Source organism: Alligator mississippiensis, chromosome 8, assembly GCF_030867095.1.
Source record: "Alligator mississippiensis isolate rAllMis1 chromosome 8, rAllMis1, whole genome shotgun sequence".
Taxonomy (NCBI): domain Eukaryota; kingdom Metazoa; phylum Chordata; order Crocodylia; family Alligatoridae; genus Alligator; species Alligator mississippiensis.
The window spans coordinates 28,344,497-28,368,438 of record NC_081831.1 but is presented as its reverse complement, the minus strand read 5'-3'; the positions used below and the strand labels follow the sequence as shown (position 1 = coordinate 28,368,438).

The window sequence follows — 23,942 nt, the reverse complement described above, 5'->3', positions numbered from 1 at the left end:
CACTCTGCATCTCTTCCACCCCCCAAAAAAGGCGGCGAGTCTAGGAATAGAGCTTTTGAACACGTAGCGAGGCATCGGGACCAATTTTCAGCCCATTCTCGGTCTTTTCGGGAACGTTTGGCCGCCAAAAAAGGAAAAATAAAAGCCCACCCCGGTGCCGCGGCGCAAGATGGGAGAATATGCAAATAAATAGCTCGGGCGGGACACCCCCCCAGGCGGGATTGCAGGCAAGGTGGGCGGCACCGGTCGGGGAACAAATCGGCTTCCGATTGCTCGAAGCGCCTGCAGTCTGTCTAAGCCAGCCAATGGGCGGCGTGGTTTCGGGCTCCCCCCCCTTCCCTCTGCTCCCCCCGCGGGAGGGAGACGTTTCAGGCGGCCCCAGTGGCTGGCGGAAGGGAATATAAAGATGGCGGAAAATTTAAAAGGTGAGCGGGGCCGGGGCAGTCGGTCAGCGCGTGCGGTGTGCAGCGGCGCGGCTCGGCTCGGCGCGGCGGTGTGGGGTGGCAGGGTGGAAACAGCCCGGAGGGAGGAGGTGCGAACGAGGAGCGAGCTGCCTCCCCTCCTTTCCCGCGCGCAAGGCGGCGGCGACCGTTAAAGGGGGGGAACTGTTAGTGCTTGCACATGCGCAGAAGGTCGAGGAACCCTCGCATGCCCAATGGGGGAGAGCCCCCCCCCATTGCAACCCCCCTCTAATGGCGGGGGTGGGCAAGAGGGGCCCACCATGAACCTATGTTAAGAGCCCGTGGCTGGGAGTGTTAGAGACAGGCACTGGTTCCTGCCCAGAATGCTCCCCTGTTGCCTCCCATACTCACGCCAAGCTTCCCGGCAGGCACACACAGATGCGCATGTTGCCCCCACACATACAGAAACAGGGTTGTGCCAACTACCATGTTGCATGTGAACTGATGTCCTCCCCCCAGTCATGCAGGGTCGTGCCAATGTTCTGCCACTTGTACTATGATATGGTGTAACATGACCCCAAGACCCCATTTGAACCCCAGCTCTTTCCTTACCTGCCAGCAGGGTTATAACTGGGCTCAGTGTCTCATGCTGTAACTCTCCCCCCCCCCCCCCCCAACAAGTTCACGTGAACCCCCTTCCCCTCATGGCATGACCCGCCCCTCCCCCCATGTGACATTTGACAAGGTCACAGCAACCCCCTGCTCCTCATGACATGAGCTTCACCCTCCCCAACAGGGTCATAACGACCCCTTGCCCCTCCTAACACAATCCCTCCTGCTTCCCCACCAAGGTCACATCAGTGCTCTGCCCTTCATGATGGGTTTAAGCCCTTCGTGATGTGACTTCCCCCCCATTTTGACAGGGTTATGCTAACCCCCTGCCCTTTGTGATATGACCCCCTACACTTGATAGGGTCATACTAACCCCCTGCCCCTCGTGGGGCAACACCCGAAGGGTGCTAAGCTGCCCCTCACTCACACCAACCCATTGCCACTCATGATGTTCCCCCAGCCTCCACCAGCGGTGTCACGTGAAGCCCCTGCCCTGCCTGACTTCCGCCATGCCTATGCCAACCCCTCCCCAACCAGCCCATGTCAACTCCGTACCCTTCATGGAGTGCCCGTGTCGTTCCCCCACCAAGATCATGCCAAGCCCCTGTCCCTCAGGAAGTGAATCATGTTCACCTCCCTACCCTGTGCCCATCAGTGAGCCCCTCCTGACACCTGGTGACAGGCCTGATGGGTTCCTGCGGCTCCACCTTGCTATGGATGATGGAAGACCCAGCCCCGCTTAAGTCAACTTGTGCCAGGTACCTCCAACCCCTGACACAGGCCTTGACACACAAATGAAACCCCTGGCTAACTGATAAACTGCCACCCCCAAAATGCCTGGCACCAGGTGACAACCCCCTCCCCCACACTCATGTCAACCCCTGGTACCAGGTGATATTTCCCCCCACATGCATGCCAACCCCTGACACCAGGTAACAGTCCTCTCCCTTATGCCAACCTTTGGCATCAAGTGACTGCCACTCCATACTCAGGCCAACCCCTTGCACTGGGTGACAACTTCCTCCTCACAACTCATGAACCAGATGACAGTCTCACCCCCCCAGCTAATGCCAACCCCTAGCAATGGGTGGCAGCCCCCCTCACCAAACTCATACCAACCCCAATTCCCTCCCTTTCATTTTCCTTCTTGCCACACTCAGGGGAAGTGAAAGATAAACTGTCCCCTCCTCCATCCATTCCTGTACAGATGCCCCCTCCCACCCTAAAAGTTGCCCCTCATGGGGGCAGGATCCATGGTCTTACACCTGAGAGACCCCTGGGGAAAGTAAGTAAGCTCCATGTGCCCCCTTGGCAAAAGTAACTGAGGGCCACCAAGCCTGGGGTCAGACATGCAGGGGACCTGGGTGCTTGGGTTCTTTTCCAGCTCTGGGAAGGGAATAAGGGTTCAGTGGAGTGTGGGTTGGAAGCCTGGATGTCTGGGTTATTTTCTGGTTCTGGGAAGGAAATGGGGGTTCTGGAGGAGCATGGGTTTGGAGCCTGGACACCTGGGTTCTCTACTGTTTTTTCAAAGGGAATGGAGGTCTGGTAGACTGGGGATTGGGAGCCAGGCCCCCCAGCCCCTCTCAGTTGTGTGGTGCCCCCTGCAGGCTGCTCTGTGTACTGCAAGTCATCATGGGTACAGCTGCAGGACCTGTGCCGCCTGGCCAAGGTGGTATGTCCCGACCTGGGTGTCACTCGTCGCAACCTCAGCCACTTTGAGGTGGAGTACCTGTGTGACTACAAGCGTGTGCGGGTGAGTGTCTTTCCACAGCCCTCTGGTACCTCCATGGGTCCCCAGTACCCCCCCTGCCCCCCACACAGCCATGGATCTCCCATCCAGTTCCCCTAGCCCCCACCCCATTGCCTGACACCCTGCCTCTCAATTCATCCCCTACCCCAGAGGCCATGGTATCCTCATAGCCCCATGATATCCCTGCTGGCCTCCCTGGTACTCCCACAGCTCCCCATAGCTATCTCAAGACCCCCTGGTACCTCCCATGTCCCCCCAGTACCACCACTACTCCCATGGCCTCGCTATACCTGCTATGGTTCCCCCATCTGCCCTGTTAAGCCCCATAGCCCCCCTATATCTCTTGGTTCCCCCCTGGCACCTCTGAAATCCCCGTCAGCCTTCCCAAGCACCCCCACAGCCCTCCTATACCCCCATGAACCCCCTATACCCATCTTGGTCCCCTGAAACCCTAGTGCCTCCCTCTCTACCTCCTACACTCACCCAGAACCCTCTCTACAGCCCCTGGTCCTAATATATCCACCTGTTGAGTGGAGCTGGGAGCTAGGACATCTGGGTTCCATAGGCAGGGGCAAGGTGTAGTCAGCTGGCCTAGTGGTATTGGGGTATTAGGATAGAGTCTAGGGAAGGGCCTGGGAGCCCTGACACTTGGGTTCCATGGGCAGGGATGAAATCAGCGGGGACCAGGAGCTTGGATTCTTGTGCTGCTGGACTTCATCCCTGCCTATGGAAGCCAAGTACCTGGACACCTGGGTTGAGATGAAGTCCAGAGAGAGGGCTGCGAGCCTGGACACCTGCATTTCCTGGGCCTTAGTCTTGGGGGTGATGCCAGACACCTGGGTTCCATGGGCAGGGATAAGTCCAGGAAGGTTCATTAGGGGCAGGTCCTGTCAGACCAACCTGATTGCCTTTTATGATCAGGTCACAAAATCATTGGATGCAGGCGTCATGGTGGATGTAGTAATTCTGGACTTTGGGAAGGCCTTTGACACTGTCTCCCACCCCATTCTCATTAAAAAGCTAGGCGACTGTGGCATTGATGCCTACACGGTCAGATGGGTCGCAAACTGGCTGAGGGTCTGCACCCAGAGAGTGGTGGTAGATGGTGTCATATTCAACCTGGAGGGATGTGGGCAGTAGAGTCCCCCAGGGCTCGGTCCTTGGGCCTGCACTGTTCAATTTCTTTATTAGCAACTTGGGCGAGGGGGTGAAAAGCACCCTGTTCAAATTCGCTGACGACTCCAAGATTTGGGGCGAGGTGGGCACGCTAGAAGGGAGGGACAGGATACAGCTGGACCTGGACAGGTTACAGAGGTGGGTGATTGAGACTAGGATAGGATTCAATACTGACAAGTGCAGGGTACTGCACTTGGGCAGTAAGAACCAGCAGCATACCTGTAGGCTGGGGAACTCCCTTCTCAAAAGCACAGTGGCAGAAAGAGATCTTGGAGTCATTATTGATTCCAAAATGAACATAGGTTGCCAATGTGAGGACGCGGACAGTAAGGCCAACTGCACCTTGTCATGCATCCACAGATGCATCACAAGCAGGGCCAAGGAGGTGATCCTCCCCCTCTATGCGACACTGGTCAGGTCACAGTTGGAGTACTGTGTCCAGTTATGGATGCCGCACTTTAGGAGAGATGTGGCCAGCATCGAGAGGGTCCAGAGGAGGCCACTCATGATCTGGGGACAGCAGGGCAGACCCTATGAGGAGAAGCTACGGGACCTGAACCTGTTCAGCCTTCACAAGAGAAGGCTGAGGGGACCTGGTGGCCATCTATAAACTTACCAGCAGGGACCAGCGGGAATGGGAGAGACCCTGTTCACCCGAGCACCTCCCGGAGTAACAAGAAATAACGGTCATAAGTTGCTTGAGAGTAGATTCAGGCTGAACATTAGAAGGCACTACTTCACAGTCGTGGCAGCTAGGATATGGAACCAACTTCCAAGGGAAGTTGTGCTGGCTCCTACCTTGGGGGTCTTTAAGAGGAGGCTTGACAATTACCTAGCTGGGGTCATTACCTAGCTGAGCCCAGTATTCTCTCCTGCCCAGGGCCGGGGGTCGGATTTGAAGATCTACTTAGGTCCCTTCCAACCGTACATCTATGAAAGTGTACCTGGGTTCTGTGGGCGAGGTTATCAAATAAAAACCTAGGATTCCAAACTAGCCTAAGGGATTAACATGACACCTCATTTGATAAGTGATAGAAAGGCTTTATTTACTACAAGTATTCCAAGTCAAATGAACCCAAACCAAACCAAAGTCCGGTAATTAGTTATAAGGTGATGATTTCTCACCAAACAGGCAACAAGAGAGATGATCTATTTCTTCCAGCTTCTTGAGATGGCTGGGGCGCAGCAGCAGTTCTTGTCAGAGAGCTCTTTCATACTTGAAGCACACGCGGTTAGCTGTTCCACTTCTTTCTTACACCCTTAGTCCAGCATCTTCAAAACAGTCATGTAGTTGTGTAAATCAAGAGAGAGTCCCAAGCAGTAATTGGCAGGAAAATCCTGTTAATCAAACTGCTCATTATTGGTTATCAGAAAGTTCCAATTTGAATTAATTACGTTTCTCAGTGACAAGAGGTTATCCATTTCTACTCAGTTTGGAACATATCAAGGAACTGATTAACAACCAGGAAAAACACAAGGTTTTGAGGGGTGTCCTTGGAAAATCAAGGGAACCACTAGACAAAACAAAAGTAAATCAGGAGGAAACAGCAAAACAGAAATAAATCAGGAGGAGACATCCATCACATATGGAGAATGACTCTTCTGTACATAGCATGAGTTAATTGTGAGAGAAATATTTATCATACTAATCAAGGATAGACATTTCACATGGTTACATACCAGACGTCTAGGAGCCTGCTTAAAATCATCATGAATATAGTAAGGTAAACTGGAAGTGATACCTAATTTTTTTTCTCAGATGGTCTAGCCATGAACTTGCATCCTCTTGCACTAGTTAGCATCAGTATTTTGTATTTTAACTTTTGTGTGTAGGCCCGAGCTTAGCATGAATTTCAGTCATCAGCAGGGATGAAGTTAAGGAGGGTGGACTGGCAGCATGGACACATGAGTTTCATAGTTTCATAGTTGTTAGGGTCTGGAAGGGACCTGACCCCCTGCACTTGGGTCCAACCCCCCTGCACTTGGGCAGGAAAGACTACTGGGATTAGGTGACCCCAGCAAGATGGGTGTCAAGACACTTTTAGAAGATCACCAGGGTGAGTAACTGTACCATCTCTGGAGAAAACCTGTTCCAAACCCTTGGCACTTGACTTGTAAAGTTTTTCCTTATGTCTAGTCTGAAGCAATCCTCAATCTGTTTGTGTTCGTTATTTCTTGTCCTTCCCTTTGGGGGTCTTGGTGAACAGATGCTCCCCCAGACCCTAATGTGCATGCTCTTGATATACTTATAGACTACCAAGTCCCTTTTGAGTCTTCCCTTCTCCAGGCTGAACAGTCCTAAGTCTTTCAGCCTCTCCTCATATGACCTGGTCTCTAGGCCTTTTATCATGCGCGTGGCCCTCCATTGGACTCTCTTGAGCTTCTCCACATCCTTCCTGAAGTGTGGCACCCAGAACTGGATGCAGTACTCCAGCTGCGGTCTCACCAAGGCCGAGTACAATGGGAGGATGACATTCTTAGCTTTGCTCGAGATGCCTCGGTAGGTGTATGCCAGTGTTTGATTAGCTCTGCCAGCTACAGCATTGTATTGGTGGCTTGTGTTCATGTTCATTTTGTTGTCTATCATGACACAGGTTCAGATGTAGTGCTGGCAAGCATGGGACTGCCAAGCCTGTAAGTGTGTAGTGGAATTCTTCCAAGACGGAGCGCCTAAACATCATCAGGTTGAGATTCGCCTACCTCACGAGTCTGTCCAGGTTGGCCTGTATTGCCAGCCTGTCTTTGATCTTGACCACACTCCCCATAGTTTGGTGTCCGCAAACTTTGCCAGTTCGTTTTTAATACCCTTATCCAAATCATAGATGAACATATTGAAAAGCACTGATCCAAGTACTGAACCCTGAGGGACGCCATTGGTCATCCTCTGCCACAATGACTCGGTTCCGTCAATCAATACTCTCTGGGTCCTACCACAGACCCAGTTACCTAGCCACCGGACCATTAAGTAGTTGAGGCCGTATTTTCCCAATTTTTTCATGAGGACTTCATGGGAGACCAGGTCAAAGGCCTTTTTGAAGTCCAGGTATATGACATCAACCTAATTTCCCCTATCTGGGTTGTGAGTTACCTGATCGTAGAAGGAAATGACGTTGGTCTGGCATGACCTGTCCATAATTAAGCCATGTTGGCTATCCTTCAGAATACTGCCTTCTGCTAGCCTGTCTGTAATGGATTCTTTGATCAAATGGATTCTTTATCAAAGAGGCCATTCTTAACAGGCTGGCTGATGGCAACATCCTGAGAGATAGCCAGCACGGGTTTGTCGCGTGTAGGTCTTGCTTGACCAATCTCATTTCCTTCTGTGACCAGGTGACCTATCACCTGGACAAAGGAGAAGAGATTGATGTTGTATATCTTGACTTTAAAAAAGCCTTTGATCTGTTATCCCATGATCACCTCTTAGTAAAACACCTCTAACTGCGGTCTTGGCCACCCCATGATCCGCTGGCTGGGCAGTGGGCTCTGTGGTAGGACCCAGAGGGTGGTGGTTGATGGAAGTCAAATCATCTTGGTGCCCTGTGACCAGTGGGGTCCCCCAGGGCTCTGACCTTGGGCCTGTACTATTTAACATCTTCATTAATGATGTGGACATTGGTATCAGAAGCGGACTGGCCAAGTTTGCTGATGACACCAAACTCTGGGGTAAACCGTCCACACCTGAAGACAGGAGGGTGATCCAGGCTGACCTTGATAGGCTCAGAAAATGAGCGGATGAGAACCTGATGGTATTTAACACTGAAAAATGCAACATTCTCTACCTTGGGAAGAAAGATCTGCAGCATCCTTATAGGCTCAGCAGTGCTACGCTGGCTAGCACTATGGATGAAAGGGACTTGGGGGTCATGATTGACCACAAGATGAATATGAGCCTGCAATGTGATACTGGTGCTAGTAAAGCAAGCAAAACGCTTGCTTGCATCCACAGAAGCTTCTCAAGTAAATCCCAGGACATCATCCTCCCATTGTACTCAGCCTTGGTGAGGCCATAGCTGGAGTACTGCATCCAGTTTTGGGCTCCACAATTCAAAAAGGATGTGGAGAAGCCTGAGAGGGTGTAGAGGAGAGCCACACGCATGCTCAGAGGTCAGGAAAACAGACCTTATGAAGAGAGGCCATGGGACTTTTCAGCCTGGAAAAGCACAGGCTCAGGAGTGATCTGGTGGCCACCTATAAGTTCATCAGGGGTGCTTACCAGGATCTGGGGGAACGTCTGTTCACCAGAGCACCCCAAGGGATGACACAGTCAAAAGGTCACAAACTCCTCTATAACCGTTTCAGGCTGGACATAAAGAAGAACTTCTTTACTGTCCAAGCCCCCAAGGTTTGGAATAGATTGCCGCCAGAGGTGGTCTAAGCACCTACTCTGAAAGCCTTCAAAAGACATCTGGATGTTTATCTTGCTGTGATCCTATGATCCCTGCTGACTTCCTGCCCCTGGGGCAGGAGGCTGGACTCGATCTTTCCAGGTCCCTTCCAGCCCTAATGTCTATGAAATCTATGAAATTATTTTTTCCAGGATTTTACCAGGGGTTGAGGTCAAACTGATTGGCCTGTAATTTCCTGGGTCCTCCTTTCTCCCTTTCTTAAAGATAGGCACCACACTGGCCTTCTTCCACTCTTCTGAGACCTCTCCCAAGTGCCATGTGTCTTCAAATAACTTTACCATAGGTCGCATGATGACGTCGGCCACTTCTTTTAGCACCCTTGGGTGTAGTTCATCTGGTCCTGCTGACTTGATGTTTAGCCTTTGTAGGTGCTCCCCCACAAGATCTACGCCAACTATGAGAGGGTGATCAGTCACCCCCACCATGATCATCATCCTGTATCCTGTCAAGCAGGCTAACATCCTTGGACTGGTGCAATACCTATGTGAAGTATTCATTCAGGAGTTTGGTTTTGTCCTGAGTGTCAGTCATCAGCCATTCTATTTCATTCATCTGGGGCCCTATGCTTCCCTTATTTTTTCTCTGACTTCCTACATATCTAAAGGACTTCTTGTTGTCCTTGATTCTGGTTACCAATCTGTATTTGTTTTGTATTTTTGTGATTCTGATCTGCTCTCTACAGGTGTGAGGGGTGAGGCAGGTACCCAGCCACCTGGGTTTCCTGGGTCTAGGTCTTGTGGGGATGTGCCTGGATACCTGTGTTTCATGGGTCTTGGGTCTGGGGTGGGTGCCCAGATGCTTGGATCCCATGGGTGGACGTGAAGTCAAGGTGGCGGGGGGACTTGCCCGGATGCCTGGGTTCTGTGGGAAGGGATGAAGTCTGGGGATGGGCTTGGGAGCCTGGATGCCTGGGTTCCATGGGCTTAGGTCTGGGGCAGCAGGGTGCCCAGATGCCTTGGTTCCATGGGCTGAAGTGAAGTCAAGAGTGGGAAGGGGGACCTGCCTAGACACCTGGATTCTGTTGATAGGGACAAAGCCCAGGGAGGGGACCAGGAAGCTGGATGCCTGGGTCCTCATTCTTCTTTGACCCATGGTGGGGGCCGGGTGGGGCTGCGTCATGTCCTTCCATGCAGGAGGAGGAGTTCTACCTGGTGAAGTGGCGAGGTTACCCTGAGTCGGAGAGCACGTGGGAGCCCCGTAAAAACCTGCGCTGCCCCGGCGTCCTCAAGCAGTTTCACCAGGACCTGGAGGCAGCACTACAGCGCTGGTCCCGACCTGGCCGGCCCCGGAGGCCTCCACTCCATGGCCTGGAGCCCCTTGTGGCTGCCTACCTGCTGCAGAAGGCCAAGCAGCGGCGAGCCTTGTGGCGCTGGGAGTGCCAGCTCAATGCCAAGCGCAGCCACCGTGGCCGCATCACTGTGGAGAACGAGGTGGACCTGGATGGTCCCCCCCGGGACTTCATCTACATCAACGAGTACAAGGTGGGGGCTGGCATCACCCTCACCCAGGTGGCCGTGGGATGCGAGTGCCAGGACTGCTTGGCCCAGCCGGCTGGCGGCTGCTGCCCTGGTGCTTCACGCCACCGCTTTGCCTACAACGAACAAGGGCAGGTGCGGGTGCGGGCTGGGCTGCCCATCTACGAGTGCAATGCCCGGTGCCGCTGTGGCCCTGACTGCCCCAACCGTGTGGTGCAGAAAGGCATCCGCTATGACTTGTGCATCTTCCGTACCGACAACGGCCGGGGCTGGGGCGTGCGCACGCTTGAGAAGATCCGCAAAAACACTTTTGTCATGGAGTACGTTGGCGAGGTAGGGCCCTGCCCAACAGGCAGCTGACCCTGGGGAGGGACTGTGGGGGGGACAGGGGATGGCTGAGTGTAATACAGAGGGGTGGCTGGGTCTGGAGGAGCAGGGGAATGGCTGAAAATAATGCCACGGATGGCTAGCTCGGGAGGAGCTGGGGAATGGGTGAGTGTAACACTGGGGGCAGCTTGCTCTGGGGTGGAGCTGAGGGGGGCATGGAACAGCTGAGTGTAACACTTGTGGTGGCTACATGTGGGCAGGAGTAGGGGAATGGGTAAGGGTAACACCTGGGGTGGCTGGCTCCAGGGAGGAGCTGGGAGAATGGCTGAGTCTAATGCTTAGGGCTGGTGGCTCTGGGGGTGGGGAACCAGGGCAGGGTGCAGCTGAGTGTAATTCTAAGGGCCACTAGCTCTGGGGAGGAACAGGGGGGAGCAGAGAACGGCTGAGTGTAATGCTGGGGTGGTGGGTCTGGGGAGGAGTGGGAATGGCTGAGTGGAATGCTGGGGGCGGCTGGTTCTGGGGAACAGCTGGAGGAATGGCTGAGTTTAATGCATAGGGCAGCTGAGTATGGGGAAGAATAGGAGACAGGGAACAGCTGAGTGTAATGTTGGAGGGAGCTGCCTCTGGGGAGGAACCAAGGGTAATAGGTGAGCGTAACACTAGAAGTAGCCAGCTCCTGGGATTGGCAGGGGGAATGGCTGAGTAGAACCCTGCCCAGGGAGGGCTTGTAAGATACTGCCATAAAGCCAGCTCTGGGGAATGACTGACTATAACAACCCAGGTAATGAACTAAGTCTGTGACAGAGGTGCAGCCAACTCTGGGGTGGGGCAGCAGGAGACCATCCAAGTATAACACTACTGTGAAAGGCTAATTTGTGCCCAGCTATGTGGTGGGCAGCAACTGCATGTAATGCCTCTCCATCCCCCCCCTCCCCAGATCATCACATCGGAGGAGGCGGAGCGGCGGGGGCAGATCTATGACCGCCAGGGCGCCACGTACCTCTTTGACCTGGACTACGTAGAGGACGTCTACACTGTGGATGCTGCCTACTACGGCAACATATCCCACTTCGTCAACCACAGCGTGAGCCCCAGGCCAGGGAGGAAGGGCTTGGGTTTGGTCAGGGAGACTGGAAACTGTGGGGAGGGGTCTGGGGTGGAGGTTGGGTGGGTCTGGGGGAGACGGATAGAGTCTGAGGGGTCTGAGAGATGTAGGGGTGTCTTGGGGGTTCTGGGGGTTGTCGGGGGGCTGTGGGAAGAGATCTGGGGTAGAGCCTGGAGAGTTTGGGGTCTGTGAAGGGGGTTCTGACATGGGAGTCTGAGGGGTCTGAGGGATGTTGGGGGTTCTGGGGCTGCAGGGATGGTCTAGGGTGAAATCTGAAGGGTCTGGGGGATGTAGGGATGCCTTGGGGGATTCTGAGGGCTGTGGGGAGGGGTCTGAGGTGGAAGCTGGGGGTCTGTGGGCTGTACGGGGGTGTGGGGTCTGGGATGTAGCCTGGGGAGATGTAGGGGTGTCTTGGGAGTTCTGGGGGCTGAAGGGAGGTCTGGGGTGGAGACTGGACCTGTGAGGGCTCTGAGCTGTGGGTCCATGCTGACTCTCCTGCCCTCCGCAGTGTGACCCCAACCTGCAGGTGTACAATGTGTTCATTGACAACCTAGATGAGCGCCTGCCACGCATCGCACTCTTTGCCACCCGGCCCATCCGTGCCGGCGAGGAGCTCACTTTTGACTACAACATGCACGGTCTGTGCCTACAGGCCTGGGGGGATGGGCAGGTCACAGCTGGGGGGGCGGGGGGGCCCGGAGCCAGCAGGGGTAGGATATGGTCATTGTGGGGAACCTGGGGCTAAGTGGTGCAGGGCACATCAGGGGGACAAGATGCTGTTGGGGATGGGAACATGGAGTGAAGTGGAGGGGCAGGATACAGCCATGGCCCTGGGCATGACGGAGCCAGGACATAGCCCAGAGGGAGCAAGAGCCACCCCGTGGGTGGGGCATGGGCTTGGGGAGGGCAGGACATGGCCCTGGGGTAGGGGGGGGCATAGGACCTGGGGGGGACAGGACAACTGGGGGAGAGCATGGGGCTGGTATGGTGGGGGGCAGGACATAGCTCAGCAGGGGCAGATCTGCCCTGGAGGGGTTCTGTTGTGGGGTTTGGTGGACTAGGTGCTTTGAGGATGGGCTTGGGGGTTGCTAGCCCCCATGAGTAGGCCTGGGGGTATAGAGTTCTCTCCAATACTAACCCCCCCATTTGCCCCCTCCCCCTCTTGCAGTAGACCCAGTGGATGCAGAAAGCACGCGCATGGACTCGAACCTGGGGCTGGCCGGGGGCCTGGCCGGGTCCCCCAAGAAGCGCCTGCGCATCGAATGCAAGTGCGGGGCACCTGCCTGTCGCAAGTACCTCTTCTAGCCCCCCCAGAGCCAGCTGCAGTGGCACCCACATACTCTGCCCATGTTGCAGGGGACGGTGGCACATTATGTGCCACCATTCCTGGGCCACCCCCCTGAGCCAGATGCACATCAGCGCCATGACTGTAGAGGTCTCCGCAGAGCCAGCTGCTGCTTGGTCCATCATGAACAGGTCCTGGCATTATAACACAGCTGGTCTTCAGCCACCTCAGAACCAGCCACATCTCAGGACCTGTTCCAGCACCAGCTGTTATATGGGGCTCTTTCTTAGCCACACCCATGGAGCCTGGGTCCTTTGCAAACTGATTCAACTGGGGGGGACCACAGGCAGAATGGGGGATTGTTATATGCAGCTGTTTCTTGGCCACCCCACAAACAGTTGCATCTTGGGAACCATTCTGGTGCAGCTGTTATACATGGCTATTTAATACACCTCCCCAGAGCTAGTTGCATCTCAGGACCCATTAGCAGCTGCTGTTATATAGGGCTGTTTCTTAGCCATGCCCCCAAAGCCAACTGCATCTTGGTCCTATGCAAACTATCCCAGTCTGTGGGGGTTGAATTTGTTATATGCACCCGTTCCTCAGCCACCCCAGAACCAGCTGCATCTTGGGAAAAATCCCAGCCCAGACTTAAGTCACTGTTGATTTCCCCATGCCCTCCACCCCCACCCCAAGCTGCATCTCAGGAACTGTTCTAGCACTGGCTGTTATATGCAGCTGTTTCTTAGCCACCGTGGGGCAAAGCTGGCTGTATTTTAGCCCATTGCAAACTTGCCATACAGGGGCATTTGTGGGCAGGAGGGGGAAGAGGGTGTTACATGTCACCAGTACTTGACCACTTCCCACAAGAACCAGCCACATTTTAAGTGCCACTCCAGTGCTGGCTGTTCTATGCAGCTGTTTCTTAGTTACCACAGAGCCAGTTGCACCTTAATCCTTCCTGCCCTCCCTCTCTCCTCACCCCCCCATACATGGGGCTGGCTGTCTTTTTGGGGGGTGGAAGCCCCTATAAGCCTTTACTTGAAGCGGGCACCCTGAGGTGCCCCCTTTTTAATTGCTCTATTTTAAAAAATGTGATTTGGGGGTTATTTGCATATTTTTTCAAGGAGAAATTAACTGTATGGGGGGGGAGGAGGGGGGGGGGCATTGGGCAATTAGATGGTTTTTGGATTCCAGACCCCACCCTGACCTGTCTCTGTGATGTTGATGGGGGAGCGGAATAAAACCCTTGAAGTGGGTAACAGGTGCTGGAGGTGGTGGGAATGGTCCCTGGCTGGCAACTCCTGTCCTCAGAGCTAGCTGCATCTCTGAACCCTGCCACCTGGATTCAGTCTTTTGGGAGGGGGTACAAGAATGGGAGGTCTTCGCCTCCCTGCCCAAAATGGACAGGCACATCCCAACATACATCTTTTATTTATACCTAGGGCAAATGCCAGCCCCACTGCCTTGCAGTCCAGGGGGAAAAGGGGTGCATGGGCTGCTACCCCCCAGTGGGGTAGTTAAACCAGGTGGGGTAACACTATGTGTCTCTCCCCCCATGCAGTGGCCAGATGCAGCTAGCTCTGGGGTGGAGCAGGTTGAGACAGCAGTGTAGGAGGGCAAGGGAGTGTGGAGGATAGTTTTGAGTTGGGCATGGGATCCAAGTGTCTGGGTTCCCCATCAGTTCCTGGTGGTGCATAGAGGATTAAATAGAATGCCACTGTCTGACAGGAGGAAGCCAGACAGGAACTGCCATGCCACTGTCTGCCAACAGGGGGAGTGCTGCAAGCCCTACCCCCACCCATCTCTGCCAGCTCTTAAAGGGTAGGGGAGTGGAACAGGAAGCGAGGGCCTGGTTCTGTCACAGTATGGCTGAAAATAATTGGGCATTATAAGGAGAAAGTTGTCCTGTTTTGTTCCAGAAGCAGGCATTTGGGACAGGAAGGGGGGTATTCAAGACAAGTGGGTGTGACTACACATGCTCTCAGCTCTAGGGTATTGTGCAGGTGGCACTGAAGGCCAGGGGGATGCAATCACCCAAGACAAGAAGTGGGTATGCCCTGGGGAGGAAAGTATTCAGGACAGGAAGTAGGTACAATCAAGACAGAAAGTAGTTACAATTCATGATACCAGCTGATAACCTGCCTGCAGGTGTCTTCAGGATATACTCCCTCAGGTCAGGCAGTGGGTGCATCTGGGACAGGAAGCAGATATTCAGAACAGGCAGAGGGTAGATCCAGGACCAGAAGTAGCTACATTTACTTGCAGCACCGGATAATGACCTGGCCACGACCATCCCTTCATGGATCAGTCATTGGGAACAGGTAGGGGACACATCCAGGACCAGAAGTAGCTATTTCTGCTCACAACACCAGACGAACTGGCCACAGGCATTCCATCATTGGCTGCAATCATCCAGGACAGGACGTGGATTCATCCAGGACAGGAAGTGGCTACTTCTGCTCACGGCGCCAGACGATGACCTGGCCACGAGCATCACTGGAAGCCAGCAGGCTCTCATCGCAGTTGAAGCTGACACCCAGCACAGGGGCACCATGACCCTGCAACTTGTTCACTACAGCCCGGCTTGAGCGCTCCACATCGAAGAAGTACACACATGCATCCTCGCTGCCTGTCACTGCAGTGCCATGGCAACCATGACATGGGGCAGGGTCAGTGCTGTGTCCCCCACAGCAATGCTGCCATCTCCCCCACATGCTCACCCAAGTAGGGGAGAGAGGCCTGGGAATGATGTACAGGCCAGAATGACAGCCCCCTATCCCAAGGGATTCTGGGAATATTGTCATCCCCCCCACCAGAGGGAGGGTCTAGGGGATGGGCCCTGTCCCTTGCCCAGGGCATTCTGGGAAAGGTACTAGCTGCAGGGAATAATAGGATTGATCTAGTGCTCAAGCGATGTTGGAATTAACTACAACTCCAACGTATGCTGGGAAAGGCCAACCTTAGGAAATGATGGAATCAACACCCCCACCATCCCCTGGGGCAGGGAGGAGATTGACCCCCACACCCTATGGCATAATGGGATTAAATCTCTCAACCCAGAGAATCCTAGGAAAAACCAAACTCCAGGGCATGAGGGGATTGACTTGCTGCCCTTGGGCATAATGTAATTAACCCATTACCCCCAAGGCATATTGGGGAGCTCCAGCCACAAGGGATGCTAGGATTGACCCTTCAGCCCAAGGCATAATAGGATTGACACCCCTCTAGTCCCAAGGGATGCTGAGATTGATCCCTGGCCCCAGGGCATGCTCAGAGCATCAGTGTCCCTACACCCCTGCAGCATGCTGGGAAGGTGTGGGAGAAGACTTACCAACACAGGCGCCCTGGCGGAAAGACATAAGAGGGCAGAAGATAGAGCGCACAGGCTGCGTCCCTTGTGCCACTGGGAAGCTGCGCTTCAGCTGCAGCCCTCCCTCAGTATCCACCACCCTATCAGAGGCAGGGGGCACAGGGGTGGGGAGGGGTGGGGTATGGAACCCCCCCAACCTCTTGCTGCTCTCTCCAGCCCCTGACCCCCACACAAAAATGCTTCCCCAGGCCCCTGCTGGCCATCACACAGCCTGCCACCCCAGCTACAGCCCCCCCCCCCCCTCAGTCAGGGAACCCCCTGACCCCACATTTCAGAACCAGCCAGACTCCCCCCACCCAAGCTCCTCACCCCATAGTCTGACCCTCCCCAGCTCATCCCCCAATCTCAGAGCCTGCTAGCCAGTGACCCTCTCCCATCCATCCCCCTCCCCACTGGTACCGGTAGAGCAGCAGGCGAGCGCCAGGGCCACGGGCGCTGACCAGCACCGAGGGGTCTCGAGCCTCACGGCTGATCCAGGACCGAGCTGAGATGCTGGTCACAGCTGCACCACCCCCCAACACCAGTCGCTTTGCCTTCATCAGCTTTCCTGGTGGGAGCGCAGGGAGGTGAGACTGGGACCTCCACAGTCTCCCCAAACCCCACAGCCCCTCCTCTACAGTTCCCCAGTGTCTCCACCCCCTTCCCACAACTCCCACAGCCCCCCACACTTCCCCAAAGTCTTGCAGTGCCCTCCCTCCAACACGGTGGCCTGACCCTTACCTCTGGGCCCTGACATGCTCCATCATGCCTCAGCCCATCCCCCTGACACCCCTCTAAACACCATGGGGGAGGTACATTGGTTTCAAGGGGGGAGGTCCATGGAGAAGCTCAGAGATTGGAGGGTGGATCTGGGGAGGTGGAGAGGTCTGGGGGTCTCTTACCAGTTGCCACGTCAAAGAGGAAGGAGCAGATGGCACCGTGGTCATCGCCAGCCCATAGCAGGTGCCCAGGTGCATCAAAGCAGAGAGACAGCACCCGCCCACCCAGCCGAGCTGAGCCTCCCCGTGCTGTTTTCCCTGTTGAGATGTTCAGTACATGCAGTCCCTGGCGCCCGTTCCCCACCTGCCAGGGGAGGGGAGGGGGGGTGGGGTAAGAGGCTGAGATGTGCCCAGTTCTACATGGGGGAGATGGGACAGGACAGGGTGTCTGTCCATTCCCCCCCAGGATGTGCCCAGCTCTGGGGGATAATGGCCCAATCTAAGAGGCCAGAATAAACTGAGCTACCATCCCCCAGAGCTGAGTGTAACAGCCTGGGATGTGCTCAACTCAAGGGGTTAATAACAGAATCTAACAGCGCAGGATGCACCCAGCTTTGGGGTGGAATAGGGGATAATAGCTGGGTCTAACAGGCCAGATGAACCCAGCTCTGGTTTGTGGGGGATGTGGGGTACAGCTAGGTATTGGGGACTAACAGCTCAGTCTAACAGCCCAGGATGCACCCAACTCTGGAGTGGAACAGGGAATAATGGCTGCATATAAACAGCCCAGGATGTGCTCAGCTTTTGGGGGAAACAGCTGAGTCTATCAGCCTGGGATGCGCCTCGCTCCGAGGCAGGCCCAGCACTCACCACAGTGAGGTTGTTGTTGAGGGGCTGGAAGACGCAGCAGAGCAGGGGTGCACCATCAGGATCAGGAACCTCGCGCACACAGCGCCCATCGCTGGGGGCCCAGATGCGCAGGGTGGTGTCCAGTGAGGCTGAGACCAGCAGGTCGTTGGACAAGGCCCAGGCAAAATCAGCCACGGGCCCACGGTGCCCACGTAGCACCTGCAGCACAGCTGGTGGCCCTGGTGCAAGGCGGCACACTGACAGTGTCCCATCCCATGAGCAGCAGGCCAGAAGGTGTCGGTCATCATGGGCAAACGCCACCTTTGGCACTGCCATCAGATGGGGGAGGAAGTGAGGGGAACAGGCCGCCAGGTATCCCAGCATGCTCTGGGGAATGTCCCCTACTACCCCAGGAGGTCCTAGGGATCAGCTTCCCCTCCCCCCAAACGCTATACTAGCATGCCCTGGGGATTGGCTCTTCCTCCCCATATCCCAGGATACCTTGGGGCAGACATCAACCATCTCAGAATGCCCTGGGGCTTGGTTTCCACCCCCAGGTATGCTGGGGCAGCACCCCCTATATTGCAGAATACCTTGGGGTCTGGTCCCTCCAATACCAGGTATTCCAGCATGCCCTGGACAGGGCCCCTCTGTTATTCCAGCATGCCCTGGGGATCAGTTTCCATCCCCCAGGTAATCCAGTATGCCCTGGAGATTGGTTTCTCTCCCCCCTGGGACAGTTCCCTCATATCCCAGGATGCCCTAGGAACTAGTCCCCCCCTCCTCATATCCCAATACACCATAGGGCAAGCCCTTCCCCCCACACCTCCCCCCCTAATACAAGCATGCCTCCAGGAAGTCCTTGTACTATCCCAGCATGCACTGGGGATTGGTTTTCTCCCTACCAGGTATCACAGAATGCCTTGGGATCAGTTCTCCCCCACCCTCCCTCAAGTCCCTAACTATCCCAGCATGCCCTGGGCTTCCCCCATATCCAGCAAGCCCTGCTCCCTTGTCCCTTATCCTAGCATGCCCTTCCCTTCCCTGTATCCCAGCAAGCTCAGCAGCAGAGCCCTTACCGGCTTGGTCGGCATGCTGGTCAAAGATGTGGTAGACACCAGCAAAAGCATAGTTCTCGCTCAGGGTTGTGTCCCCAGCCATGGCCCGGCTCGCCTCAGCTGCTGCCGTCGGCACCAGCCCCCCTGGTGGCCTGCACAGAAGCCAGGGATCCAGGCAGCTTCATACCACTTCCATGCCCAAGAGAATCTAGTCATCCAGGCCCGCAGCTCCTCTGCTCTCACCCCACAGCCCCCACTCCCCTCCCAGAGAACCCAGGCATCCAACTTACCTGTCGTCATGGGCAGCACGGTTCATCTGGGCCTGCAGCTGGTATGAGCCACGGCTGACGGAGCGCCGGTGCCCCCGTGCTCCCAGCGCCCGTGCCTCCTCCTCGAAGTCCTGGGACGGGGAGAGGGGATTGTTACACTTGGCCACTGTACCCCAGAGCTGGGTGCAATTCACAGTCAACCATTCACCAGCTTGGCCCTCTCCAGTGGTGTTACCCTGCCACCCCGCCCCAGAGCTGGCTACACTTCTGTTCCAGGCCGAGTCCAGCTCTGGGGTGTTATGCTCAGCCATTCCCCAGAGATGGCTGCATGGCAGCATTTCAGAAGCCCTCCCTGGCCAGGGTTCTTCTCAGCCATCCCCCTGCCAACCCCAAGATCTGGCTGCCTCCAGCATTACACTTAGTTATTACCCTTGGTTCCTCCCCAGAGCCAGCTGTCTCCTGTGTTACACTCAGCTGTTTCCTGCCCACCTCCTCTTCCCCAGAGTCAGCTGCCCTGAGTGAGACACAGCCATTCTGTTCTGCACCCCCCACCCGGCAGTTGCCATGACTTATACTCAGCTACATCACTCCACCCCACTCCAGACCCAGCTGTTCCCCTTAACTTCTACCCAGACTCATCCCCCCTCAGTGCTCAGCCATCTCCCCCGCCCCAATTTCCCTTAGAATCAGCTGCACCGTGTAATACTCAGCTGTTCCCTATCCCCGTGTTCCCCCAACACCCAGATGCCCCCAGTATTATACCCAGCTGTGTCCCCAACTCTGCTCCCAGAACCAGCTGCCAGCACCGTTACTCAGCTATTCCTTATCCCCCCTGCCCCCCCCATTCAGCTGCATTCAGTGTTATACTCAACTGTTCCCTATCCCCATTCCCCCCAGACTCAGCAGCCACCACTGTTATACTCAGCTTTTTTCTCCCCACACTCAGCCACCCTAGGTGTTTCAGTAAGCCACCCCCTCCCAAACTCAGCTATCCCTACTGTTTTACTTAGCCATTCTCCCCAGACTCAGCCTCCCCCAGTGTTATCCCACCCCCACCCCAGTTTCTCCCCAGATCCAGCTGCCCTGGATGTTTCACTCAGCTCCCACCCCCCACCCCCACTCAGTCACCCCATGCTCACCTCCATGCGGTCCAGGGTGGTGCGGCTGCCACGCACCAGGCTGTTGCTGTAGGCCCGGCAGCTGCTCTGCTCTGACAAGGGCCCGTAGCGTTGGGCCAAGAGCTGGGCACGCAACCGGAGGTATCGGCGCCGTGGTCCTGCCTCAAACCCAGCCTTGGCGTTCTCCCGCAGCAGTTGGCTCCGGCGCCGGATGTACTGGGTGCGGAACTGGGGGAACCCTGGTGTCCGGTAGGCGTTGTACCTGCAGGGGAGCTGGAGTTACATTTGGCTGTTCGCCTGTTATACCAGGCCATCTCCCTCAGAACTGGCTGCAACCACTGTTATACTGGGCTGTTCCCCCCACAGAGCTGGCCACATTCTGGCCTGTCACACCTCCCCTTCCCCCAAGCAGCCACAGTTACCGTTATACTGGGCTGTTGTTTCCCCTGAGCTAGTGGCAACCACTGTTCTACTCAGCTCTTCCTCCCCAGAGCTAGCCACATTCTGGCCTGTTGTACCCCGCCGCCACTCACCTCGCGTCCACAGCCAGCACCTGCTGCCACACGGCTGCCATGCCCCACCTTGCTGCAGGTGGGTGCTCAGGTGAGCTGGGGGCAGGAAGGAAGGGGTTAATACCACAGGCGGGGCCTCACTTGGGAGTCCCACCCCGTCTCCCTCCCTCATCTCCAAGGAAACAGGCTCCACCCAAGCCCCACCCCTGAGACACCCGCACAAGCCCCGCACTTTCCGACTGCTCCTCGCTTTCGAAACCCAACCCCAACCTTCCCTCTTCCCTAAATCCCGCCCTTTGCCATATGCCCTTCACAAAGCCCCGCTCCCTCCATGACCGTCCCCCTGCCAACGCCCGTCCCCTCACTGCCCCACCTCGCCAAGCCCCGCCCCCTCCCTTAGGGCCCCGCCCCCCGCAGTGCCAAGGGAAGGGCAGGGCTCGTAAGAGGTGGGAGATGCCAGGGGGTGAAATTCACTGCCGGCTCCTCCCAGTGTACGCTAGCGGTGGGAGAGGGGCGAGGAAAGGAGTCGATACCTGGGCTTCTCGGTCCCTCTCCTGGTGCTGCCGGCTTTAGAGGGTGGAGCCAGCCTGGATCGAAGCTCCGCCCACCTAGCATTGCGCATGCGCCCGGGTAGGGAAGGTGGGAATCCCCCTACCTCCAGTCTAGCTCTGACCATTGTGTTTGAAGTGGGGGCAGGATCTGGGTTCGGTCTGGGATGCCTGGGTTCCCTGCGCGGTGAGAGCCAGTACGCCTGTGCTCCGTTCCAGTGAGTGTTTTGGAGATACTCGGTTGCTTGGAGTCCATGAGAGAGGCCAGGCTTGGGAGGGGAACGCAGGTGTCCGGCTTGAAGAGAGGAAGGAGGGAGATACCCTGTTCACCCTCGCAGGTGACTCCTGGCACTGAGACGGTGACTGCAGCTTTATTCCAAGATGGCGACGCCTACGATGTTTTCTTTCTCTCTTCCCTGCTCGCCCCCCCTCCCACTCTTGAATATGGCGTCGCCCTTGTCACCTTTCCAAATAACCGCCCCAATAAGCTTCCTCTGCAGTCCTCTCACTCCAAGATGCCTTCTTCCAAAGCGAATTTTTTCCCCTTTCCAAGATGGCGGTCCTCCACTGACTTCTCGCGATACCATTCCACTTCCTTCTCATGACTCCACCCCTTTTCCATTGGCACCGTGGGGGGCGGGCCCAAGCTGGCAGGGTGGTCTCTGATTGATTCCTTCCCGCTCAAGGGTGAGGAATTGCCTAGGGGCCGGGACTGCAGGATGGAGTGCATGCTGAAATGACCCAGGCAACGCTACGGAAAACAGCTCTGATTTTATTTAATTGTGGCTGGAAGCATCAAATCCTGGCCGCTTAGATACAGACGGTCTCCATAGAGACCGTAACCAAGGCAACTGAGGCATCTCAAGCCCCAGAGCATTTCGTCCCCTCTCCCGATGGAATGGCTTCACCCAGGATGCCCCCCCCCCTTTGTGGTATCGATCAATCTCTGGGTAGTTTCATGGAGAATGGTCCTTTCTCCCTCCCTGCCAAAAAAAAATAATCTGCTAGAGTGGAATGGGCCAGAAATGACTCTGGATAGGAGCCCCCTCCTCCAGGGTAGCCTGCTCGCTCAGTGCCCTAATGAATCTGCCCCTTCAAGAAAGCCCCCTCTTAGGGCAACTGTTTGTTCCAGGCTGGGCAGGATAAAGCACCCCTCCCCCCTTGGTATACATGGAACATTTCATCCCCTCCTGCTGCTGTGGATGGATGGGTCCATTCACAACTTTAGCTAGGAGGGTGGGGAGCAGCTCTTATCCTCCCTGCCTTTATAGAATGGTTTGGTTTCAGGATAGAATTCCCCCATTTCTTTTAATGGACCAGTCTATTTTCCTCCATCTCCAAGCTCAGGTCAGTGGACTGTACCATTACGACTGTGAGGTGGGGGGGCCAGCAGAAGAGTGGACCAAACCATTCCACTCAATACGAGGGATAGGAGGAATTGGACAAGCCTATAGAACCCAGGTGTGGGTCTGCGGGGATATGGAACAGATTGGAAAATACCATTAACAAAAGGGGGGAAGTAAATTGGCTTGTACTACTGCATTGTCTGCATGAGGCAAGGGGGGGGAAATGGAACATATTTCTGTAGCCACGGGAGAAGGGATGGCTGGTACCACTATCATAGAAAAGTAAGACTGGAAGGGACCTCAGGAAATTATCTACTCCAACCAGAGACTGCACATAATGGGTGCGGTACAAGAAAATGGGAAGTCATTGCAAAGATCAGATGGGGAGAACTTTGCAAAGGGGCAGAAGGAAAGGTACCATTGAGTGATCCATATAGGGGTAACAGCCCAGACTGGATTATTCCATAGCCCTTTGGCAAGGAAGGGAAGGATATGGAACATACCATTATGTTTATTCTATTCTGGTCTACAATACAGGCAGTCCTTGACTAGTGACTTTGAGTTACAATGAATGGCACTTACGACCTTTATAAATGTACACCCTGTTTTGAGGTTCTGATGTGGGTTTCGACTTTATGATGCTAGACACAGCTACCTCCAGCTGGTAAATCCCTTGTGGTGGGGGGGAGGGAAGAGGTGTGAGGGGGGCAGATCAATGCCCCCACAGCGAGGGAGGGATTGGGGCTGGGTTAAGGTGGCTCCTGCCACTGTGTGCTGCCAGCCCAGGAGCGCATGGGAGGGGGTGTGCCCCCAGATCCGCGTAGGGTGGGCAAGGCCGGGGCTGTGCTGGGGTTGGGCAGCAGAAGGCGCTGGGAGCAGGGGCTATGCCCTCCTGCCACTCGCCCCGCTGGGGCAGGACGGAGCTGCCGAGCTGCCTCTGGACAAGCACGCAGGAGCCAGAGCCGCCCTGGCCTCCCTGCGCCTCCTGGACAAGTGGTGGCTTTGTCCCATACCCCCTCCTCCCCTGCTGCCCTGGTGGGGTGAGTGCTGGCAGGGCATGAGGGGGTCGTGTGCTCCCAGACTGGGGTGTGGTAATGGCTATGGGGGCAGGCTGCAACCATTCTAAAATTTGCTGTAGCCCCTGCTGCCCATCCAGCACACAGCCTGGTGTAGCCCCTGCCATGCCGTACCGCCTCTCACCCTGCTAGGGTGGGGCAGAGGGGGGCACAGGACAAAGCCAGTTTGTCTGGGAGCCACAGGGAGGCCAGGGCAGCTCCCACTGTCCAGAGGCAGCACAGTAGCTCTGCCCCGACCCAGAGGGGCAGAAGGGCATAGCTCCCACTCCCAGTGCATTCCACCCCCCCCCCCCCCCAGAGTGCAGCCCCAGCCCCGCCCACCCAGCCTAGATCTGGGGACACATGCTCCCCCCACCATGCCCTCCTAAACTGGAGGTGGGAGCAGCAGTGAGAACCGCCAGCCAAGCCGCCAGATGAGCAGCTCCTGGATCAGCAGCGCACAGTAGTAGGAGCAGCCCCAGCCCCTCCCCATGCCCGCCGCCCCAGCTGAGCAGCACTTGCCCCAGCTCCAATCCCTCCCTTGCAGCAAGGTGTTGATCCGCTCCCGCACCTCCCCCC

General features: G+C 55.8%; 2 protein-coding genes across 5 annotated transcripts; one reads left to right on the top strand and one right to left on the bottom strand.

Moving 5' to 3' along the window:
• Positions 1 to 240: 240 nt before the first annotated feature.
• On the top strand, positions 241 to 13,799 carry SUV39H1 (SUV39H1 histone lysine methyltransferase). 2 transcript variants are annotated; one of them, XM_059732586.1, is made up of 7 exons: positions 242 to 425; positions 2,621 to 2,766; positions 9,479 to 9,826; positions 10,040 to 10,153; positions 11,085 to 11,231; positions 11,761 to 11,890; positions 12,421 to 13,799. In XM_059732586.1, the coding sequence occupies exons 1-7, from the start codon at positions 407 to 409 to the stop codon at positions 12,555 to 12,557; spliced, it is 1,041 nt and encodes a 346-aa protein (XP_059588569.1). In that variant the 5' UTR covers positions 242 to 406; the 3' UTR covers positions 12,558 to 13,799. The 2 variants fall into 2 exon arrangements, with proteins under 2 accessions (XP_006261332.1, XP_059588569.1); XM_006261270.4 differs by having other exon boundaries at positions 241 to 425; positions 9,479 to 10,153.
• Positions 13,800 to 14,587: 788 nt separating this feature from the next.
• Positions 14,588 to 23,645, bottom strand: WDR13 (WD repeat domain 13). Of its 3 annotated transcripts, XM_006261272.4 has the most exons (11): positions 21,426 to 23,645; positions 21,070 to 21,257; positions 20,436 to 20,510; positions 19,924 to 20,164; positions 18,806 to 18,915; positions 18,537 to 18,667; positions 17,479 to 17,786; positions 16,792 to 16,972; positions 16,310 to 16,457; positions 15,872 to 15,990; positions 14,588 to 15,175 (listed from the first exon to the last, which is right to left on the bottom strand). In XM_006261272.4, the coding sequence occupies exons 2-11, from the start codon at positions 21,216 to 21,218 to the stop codon at positions 14,991 to 14,993; spliced, it is 1,647 nt and encodes a 548-aa protein (XP_006261334.1). In that variant the 5' UTR covers positions 21,219 to 21,257; positions 21,426 to 23,645; the 3' UTR covers positions 14,588 to 14,990. The 3 variants fall into 3 exon arrangements, with proteins under 3 accessions (XP_006261334.1, XP_019334886.1, XP_014451298.2); XM_019479341.2 differs by lacking the exon at positions 21,426 to 23,645 and having other exon boundaries at positions 21,070 to 21,419; XM_014595812.3 differs by lacking the exon at positions 21,426 to 23,645 and having other exon boundaries at positions 20,948 to 21,157.
• Positions 23,646 to 23,942: the final 297 nt, after the last annotated feature.

What these genes read in the sequence shown, in the direction of transcription:
- SUV39H1 (XM_006261270.4), top strand. An exon ending in TCATGGAGTACGTTGGCGAG is followed by an intron (nt 10,154 to 11,084) that starts GTAGGGCCCTGC and finishes CCCCCTCCCCAG; the next exon opens with ATCATCACATCGGAGGAGGC. An exon ending in TTTTGACTACAACATGCACG is followed by an intron (nt 11,891 to 12,420) that starts GTCTGTGCCTAC and finishes CCCCTCTTGCAG; the next exon opens with TAGACCCAGTGGATGCAGAA.
- WDR13 (XM_006261272.4), bottom strand. Translation starts at nt 21,218, where the DNA reads ATGGACTCCAAGCAACCGAGTATCTCCAAAACACTCACTGGAACGGAG. An exon ending in CCAGCATGCCGACCAAGCCG is followed by an intron (nt 17,787 to 18,536) that starts GTAAGGGCTCTG and finishes ATCTGATGGCAG; the next exon opens with TGCCAAAGGTGGCGTTTGCC. An exon ending in TCAACAACAACCTCACTGTG is followed by an intron (nt 16,973 to 17,478) that starts GTGAGTGCTGGG and finishes CTCCCCTGGCAG; the next exon opens with GTGGGGAACGGGCGCCAGGG.